Source organism: Vigna radiata, chromosome 8, assembly GCF_000741045.1.
Source record: "Vigna radiata var. radiata cultivar VC1973A chromosome 8, Vradiata_ver6, whole genome shotgun sequence".
Classification (NCBI taxonomy): Eukaryota; Viridiplantae; Streptophyta; class Magnoliopsida; order Fabales; family Fabaceae; genus Vigna; species Vigna radiata.
Window position 1 is genome coordinate 31,457,069 of NC_028358.1, and position 8,586 is coordinate 31,465,654.

General features: G+C 31.1%; 1 protein-coding gene across 1 annotated transcript; it reads right to left on the reverse strand.

Annotated features, from left to right (window-relative positions):
- Nucleotides 1–3,353: 3,353 nt before the first annotated feature.
- Nucleotides 3,354–5,032, reverse strand: LOC106769926. Its single transcript, XM_014655733.2, has one exon. It carries the CDS (start codon nucleotides 4,902–4,904, stop codon nucleotides 3,705–3,707), a length of 1,200 nt encoding a protein of 399 aa, XP_014511219.1. The 5' UTR covers nucleotides 4,905–5,032; the 3' UTR covers nucleotides 3,354–3,704.
- Between the last annotated feature and the right edge of the window lie 3,554 nt (nucleotides 5,033–8,586).

Here is an 8,586-nt window from a genome sequence, read left to right on the forward strand (position 1 = left end):
ATCGCCCATCACACACAACAATATTCTACACCAACAAATAAGCCTAAAACGACAAAATACACCGCTTATAAAACTGATAATGACACAACAAAAGAAATGTAACTATGGGAACATGGGGACATGGGGGACCACAACGCATTATGAAAACAACATATCTTCAGACAACTCCAACCCCACAATGTACAAAGCATCCCCACATAACAAGATAGACATCACAATATTAAAATCGTACTAACCTTCCACCAATATTAAAATCGTCCCCTCGAACAGCTTCAACCACTTGACGCAAAGTTGTATCTGACTTTGCGATTGACTTCGAAACTCCAATTACAAAGCTTGAATGCCCTAATGGACTCTATATCCTCTCTCGCGATTGACTTCCGATGCACTCTCCTCTGCCAATTTCGCTCCAAATTGAATCCCAATTTCACTTTAATTAAACCCTAAATCCCTAATCTGATTTAACAAACAATTTTAATTTCTAATTTTTGTAAAAAGCCATGTTTCATCAGATGAATGACACGTTTCATGACCACAAAGGCCACCTGTGCATAAGTTAACACCTCATCCACTGTGCTGGCAAAATACTTGACAATGTTAACTTTTTTAAACGGAAAGGGTCAATTTCATTCAAATTGACACTTTTGAGGACCAAATTGGGAGTTTTAATAAAAGAGGAACGAAATTGGAAAAGCACCCCATAAATAGGGACGATTTAAAGGTTTAAACCTAAAATTTACACATAGTAGTAAATATAAAAAGCGAGTAATATGGCTTCGTTTAATGTGCTTCAAAAATTGCATATATTAAAGTTTTACGACTAAATTCAAGACATTACTATTAAAATAAAGAACTTCAAGCTCCTCTAATACTTAAAATAAAAAACGTATCTTAAAATTTATAATTAATCTTGCGAAATTCAAATTTTAATTGATAAACATAGATAATCTAAAAATTAAGGTAAATTATCAATATATGTGAAAAGATAATAAAAAATATGAAAAATAAAATATTGTCATCCTTGTCCATAATTTATAATAAATATTAAATTCGAAAATACTTTAAATAATACACATATTTATTTAAATTCAATAACTAAATTGAAAATAACATATTTTGACTTCAAACTTTTATCATATATTATTCATATCTTATTCACTTATAAACAATTTGTCATGTGAAGTTAAACACTGAGTTTAACCTAAATCTCATTACTTTTTAACATATATCAAATTACAAAATTGAATAATTTTTTCACATTCAAATCCTTTTTATAATTACACTACGTTTTATAGATTACAATAACCATATTAGACACTTTTAAAGAAAAAATTAGTCATTTATATATATATATATATATATATATATATATATATATATATAACATGACTGACTCAAATAAATACTAAATGTTTATGATTATCATTTCTATAGAACTCGTCTATTGCAATGTGTGGCTTCAAAATAATAAACAGTGAAATGGCATTAAATCAGGTCATGTATGAGCAATTAAATATCCCATATGTTGTTGTATATTCAGTTTAAAGTTAGTGATATGTGTAAAAGTCCAAGTAAAATAATTGAAATGACTTTACCTGTAACCGTCACTAATATAAGGAATTTGCTAATAAAAAAAATGGTTTTCTCCAATAAATTTTGGGCATTAGAAAGAAGCTCTCACTGTTTGACATTAGTATGGAGAACTGTTCTGAACATGTTTGAATTTTGCATCTGTTGATGCAGTCAATCAGTCTTGTAGAGTCAGATGAATTGACCCTCAGTTCAACTCCATATTTTCCTTTCCTTACCTATCATCATGGAAGATTCGTTGCATTAAAAAGTTCTGCTCCGGGTGATATGGGTTCTAATTCCTGAGTTCCAAGGTCATACGACCCTCTGTTTATGCTCATCTCACTTAACTTTTTCACCAACCATGCACCAAACATTATTCTCATCTGATAAAAAATATTATTATATTTTAAACCTACTAGAATGAGTACAGAAACCGAATTCGTCCCATTTGGAAATTATTCTGGTCTTGTTAATACTTGTCTCGTTCCTTAAACATTTCATTGAACTGAACCACAGTGCTAAGTGTGATCCACAAATCCAAATTCATATAAATTATATTTAAAACATTTCCTAGCAACATAATACTTTTAGGAGTAGTATCTTCTACAGTGGCTTCGTGATCAACTGAAGGTAAGGGAAAAATATTATGGCAAAAAGTTGGAGAATAGGCAAATATTATGACAAAAAATTGGAGAATAGGCAAATATTTTGGCAAAAAGTTGGAGAAAAATATTTGGGGGGCCAAATATGACGAGTACAAATTAGCTGCTTAGTCTAGCAGAATCCACGCACAGGTAGCTAGCATGTGATTGAAGGGAAGAGTGGACAGCATGAACAGTTTCTTCAGTAACCCCAAAGAAATATAATTATAATCTTACTTTACCACTATTGATTACTAGATTCATGTTAAAAGGGAATTTTGGAAGGCAGCCAAATTGTTCCATGGCAATGTTGGGAGGGGAGACATGATTAATTCATTATGGCACACACATCTTCTGAGTAGGCTAAACAAATTTAAATGCCGTTGAGCTTATTGAAGGACCTGGGCCCCCAGGTGGATTCATGTCTAGTGGATTATTTATTGGCTACTTTTTTGAAAATTTTCTACCTAATCCAGTGGCAACATATAAAAGCTATTGAGATCTCAATGGTGGGAGTGGGGCATGAGTAAGAAAACTCGGGGTGCACCTAACAAGAGGATGGTAGAAAGGCCTAATCGAAAAAGAGACTTATATAGAAGCAACCAAAAAGAAAATGGAACATCTCTTGTAGGGGTTTACATGGGTTCCATTCCTACTTTATAATATTTTACTAACTTATAAACATGTCAATATCAAATAATCTCGATCTACTTTATGTCCACATCTTGTCGCATATAGATTTCCAAACATCTCTTTCCCCAACTCAAACCTCAAATAATCTCACCATACCATAATAATTATAAGGCTACATCTAAAAAGACCATTTAGACCCCAAAGAAAACCGCAATACTCTTCCGTCACATGCAATTTGCACACCAAACCAAAAACTGGAGACGCAGAAGATGCAAACAAAAACATGGGCATCTTTCAATTGTGGTGTGATGCGGAAGGCGCCGAGATGTGTTCACACAGTTACTATGGGGCCTGAACCAACTAACAGGCTCCCCACACCACGTGGTTTCTGTAACCAATGCAAATCCATGGTGTACGAGAGATAGTCAGCACTAAGGATAGCAATTGGTATCGCCACAATAATGTCACCGGCCTAGCCATGATTTTAAGGATAGTTAAATAAAAAGATTAAGAAAAGGTCAGAGTGGAAAAATATATTAATAAACTCCAGTCACTGCACAGCAACTGTGTAAATAGTAAAATGCTGCGAGTACCAGTACATGGCTTCTTCTTAGTATATTGTACATGATAGTTTTCTCAGAGCATCGTCATCATCCTCGTCACAAGAACCCTCTTGGTGTTTTACTTCACTTCTAACCATCCTCATTCACACTAAGATGGGATGAGGCTATCTTAATTCTTCCAAGCTAAAACTAAGCTAAACCATTCCAAAATGAAGAAACAAATAATAATGATAATAGTGGTAGTGAGCTGTACAATTTCAGGTAAACCAACCTCGAAGGAAAGAGGAAATTGAATTTACCTGGAAGAAACAGGGTTTAGGGCTCTGGCGAAGCCATTCATGGCGCCATAACCCTTAGAACTAAATCCCAAACACCCAAGCAGACCTTGCCTATAGGGCAGAAAGGTCTTTTTCCTCAACTCTTCAGCTTGGGCCCTGTTTGCTTTATAATGCAACTCGTGTGGTGAAGGTGGCACGCGCCTCTTCCCAACACCGTTGGTGGGCTTCCCGCTCATTCTCCGGGCCCAAGCCTGAGAGCTACTTCCTTTGGACTTGTGCGTGGCTTCAGAAGAAGAGGGCCCGTTCTTGGTGTTTGTTGGGACATTGAGAGTTTGAGCAGTGGAAGTGGTGAGTTTCTTATCTTTGGCGGTTGGGGAGAAGGAAATGCTGGACCAGAACTTGTTGTTACTTCTTCCTTCACTTTTGCTTCTGAGAAAGTCCTTTAAGAAAACCCACCTCTTCGAACTTCTCCCAGCCGAAGAAGACCGAGAGGACGAAGCCGAACCTGATACCGAAGGAGTTGTCTCCAAACCTAAACTCAAACCATCCTCTGTGTTCTCCCTTTGCTTCTCAGCTTCCAAGGAACTAACTTCCATTTGCTTCCCGGAGCTCACGTTATTGTCATGATCCCCGCCAACAATATGATCATCTTCGTTCTCTGCCCACTCCAAAGGCGTGTTGCTTCGGAGAGGAGACATGGATCTGGTTCTCCTCCTAACAGACTTGTCCCGCAACCTCAGATCTCTGCCTCGGACCACACTAACGCTAACAGCCTCGGCCTCCTCTTCCTCCTCTTCACCTTCCAGATCCAGTAAAGGAGCAAGGACTTGGGGGCGTTCAAGGTGGCTTGAGAGCTTCATGGGACGGATCTGACCATTCAGGAACAACTCGTCAGCAGAACTCATGGAACCTGAACCGGCAGAACCCGCTGAACCGAACCGGGCGGAGAATTCAAACTCGTAACCCATTGGTGCGGAAGAAGGACTCTTGTCATAGGAAGAGACAGCGGTTATGGCGAAGTGCATTGGACTGGCAGGAGCGCTGTAGAAGAAGCCTGGGTGCGGCCCTCGGCCGGGACTTGAAGGGGCACTGATGTAAGGCGTGGAACAGGTGCTGTCAAAGTCTTCATAGAGCGGTTCGCCATTGGTGGAGTTGGAAGGTGGTTGAGGGTTAAGCTTCTGTGCATTATAGGTGGTGGCTGATTGAAGCTGGTCCATTATTATTGTTGTTTGAGGAAGAGAAAGAAGAAGAAATAAAAGAGTGGGTGTAGATATGTTTGTGTGTGACTCCCTAATACCTCACCTGACTCACTCAGTGCACACACAAAACAATCAATGAATAAATAAATGTTTTACTTGTTATACTCTACGCATTCTATTATTGCACCTTTTTGCCCTTTCTCTTTCATTTTATATCCTTAACTGCCATTCATTATTCTTTCCTATTTCCTTGTTCCAGAAGAAATAAAAAGGTAAATCAATACATACTTAATATTTGGTTAATTCAGATATACATGTTGTTAATTATGTCATTTGCATTGTAAAAATAAATTAAAACCCTTGTACTTACTTGATAAGTTTAATTAAAATGTACAATTTATTATTGATAAAGTATGATCAAATCTGTTCATCTTTATACAATTCATTTTAGAAATTTATAAAGCCCAAATTTGTACGCAAAAATATATATGAAAACTTATCTCTTAATAAATAATATACTGTATTCAATTTTCTGCCTCATTATACATATATATATATATATATATATATATATATATATATATATATATATATATATATATATATATATATATATATATATATATATATATATATATATATATTAGTACTTATTTCAAATTAAGAAGTTTTCCTGATCTAATCAAATAGTATTTTCGGTTTATCCTTATTTTTGTTGAAAAAAATAAAATTAAAAAGATGGAGAAAATATATAAAGATTGAAAAGTTTGTAAAAAAATATAGTAAAAATTAATTAAATATATATTTCTTATTGATTTTATTTATTAGGAGAATTTTCTTAATAAACATATAAAAAAGTTTTTAGTTACTATGCTACTAATAAAAAAATATATCAAAATAGAATAAAACTATCAATATTTGCAGTTTTACAATTTAAATCAATAATTTAAAAAACTAAAAAATTAACTATTCTTTCTGAACATGGAATTAGACTTTGATTAGATTGTATTTCTCACATTCATTAAATAAGATTACAGTTTGTCTTTTAGTTTTGTTTGATGGATGACCTTGTTCTGGGTTTTTTTTTTCTTGTGTTTATACTATTCAGAATTTTAAAAGGTTTGGAAAACTATCTTGCTAAACTGATAAAGAAATATTTCATATTTTTTTAAGTTATAAAGTACTTTAATTTTATTAAAATATTATATACTTATATTGTCCAACCAAGTAGATTATGATTCAAAACTTGATAATATCATTTTAAATTTGAATATATATTTTAGAAATGAAATATTAGAAAGTATTTTATTGCATAATTTATCACAATTCTATCAAAAAAATATAAAATGCTTTATCAAAAATTATATTTTAGCTTTTTTAATTAAAAATATCATTAAGTAATGTACTTTTAATTTTTAACTTGTTATATACTATATGAAAGCTCATGCACAAATTACATAAATTTTCAGGTAAACTTGTTTTTACCATTCTCAATATTCTAAGCTTAATTTTGTTCTTACATGTATTTTAAGCATTCATTCACCCCTTTTTATTTCTTTGAGACTAATTTTCATTCTCAATAATTTTAACTATGTGTTTCATAACATTTGCCTAAATAGATTTCTTTCAATTCTTCTAATATTTCAGGACAAACAGTAAAATAAAAATAGCATTCATTTTTAAGTACAGTTTAGAATTCTTTTAAAAAGACACTAAAAAATATAATAGTTTTTAATAAATACATATATGTAAACTAATTAAGTATTAAATGAAAAGCAAAAATGTTTTCAAGATTGAAAATTAAAGACAAATAAAAATAAAACATTTTAAAGAATGTTATAATTATAAAGACACCAAGTTGAGTTGGACATAAAGAAAGGAATAATTCAAATTAAGACAAGTGAAAAATATATTTTTATATCGATTATATATATATATATATATATATATATATATATATATATATATATATATATATATATATATATATATATATATATAGGTCTCAGTTTTGTAAATATTAGAAAATTTTTATACTGATTATAACAAAAAAACAGATATAAAAAGTAATACGATGTTATTATTGTAATAAAATACAAATATTTTATACCGGTTGCAATCTTAATAATGTAGAAAATCTTTTTTTTTTTACCTGTTAACTCTAAAGCAGGTATAGATAAATGATTGATCTATATCAGTAAAATATTATAACACGTATGGATTATTTTACATTTCTCGCCATACTTTTTTTTTTTATGCAAAAATTCATCACTGTTCTTCCTTGGGTTGTCAAGGAGGTTGGGTGAAGCTGTGTTTAAAATTGTTCGTCACATATTCTATTTCACATTCACTCACTCAAGAAGTAACATTCACATCTTTTCTCTCGTAAACATTTCTCATTATGCGCGTTGTCTTCCTCAATATTCCAGTGACTCGAGAGCTCATCCTTCATTATCACAGAGCATCTTCCTCACCTTCATTTAAATATTATTTCACCTTCGATCTACATCTATCGATTATAATCACATTCTACCGATTATAATTCCTTTCCACTGTTTAAAACCTCTTTTCCACCCGATCAATCAGTCCATTATAGGATTCCTTGATTCCTTTAGGATTTTGCACATATTAAACCATCTAATTCTCTTATCTAAGACAAACATTTGATTACTGCCATATTCAAGTTACTTAGCCTATTTATTAGTTGATTTAAACCATGTATATAGTCGCGTTGCTATAGTTGTTATGAACTATATCTCCTTCAGTATTGTTCGTTTACAAAATGTTTTCTATGATTTTATCTTTTTTTTAGGGTTCTCATATTGTATTGACAATAACTAATCCATCCGAGTTTTTTCATGACAGCATAAAAAATAAATTGAGTTGCATAGAATTTTAAAATTCTCTATTATATTGAATTCAACTCAACCTACTCCTCTTTTATCCAGTTCAGTATGTGAAAAGACAGATAAAATGTATAAGATGTAAAAGTTGAATTGTGTATCAAAAAATTTATAATTTTTGTAAATTTGTATTATCATTTATCAAAAGACATTTATAAAAACTTATTCTTATTTTGTTTTTGCAGTTTATATGACAAACAATTGCGCAAACCTTGAGCAAATAAGTTACTCCTAACAAAAATAATTTAAGTATTTAAGTATTATTTAGATAATTTTAATCTTAATTAAAAGTTTAAGTATTATGTGAAATGCAATTACTCATAATTAAAATCAGACCAGAATATTGTTTAAAAAAATAATTACTTATAACTGAAAATCAAATATTATTTATAACGTAATTATTTTTTATCTAAGACACGTGTGTTTTTCTTGGAAACTCAAGTACTCGTAATGATAGGTTATATAAAAATAAATGTGATCTAAAATATCTTTGGATTTTGTTCACTATATAAAAAAAATGTCTTCAACTCTTTATGAAATTTAAGACAAAACTTTTAACCATAAAAATAGTAGTGTTTTAACAATTTATAGTCATTCATTTTTCTTTTTCAATTTGGAAGATTCTAAATAAAATGTTGAAAAACAGTGGTTGTAAATATTGTTTTCATGATGAGAAACTTTCATTCCAAATCTTTATTCTTAAGCATTTATATTATTCCCACATATAAAGATAGAGATGTATTATATATATATATATATATATATATATATATATATATATATATATATATATATAT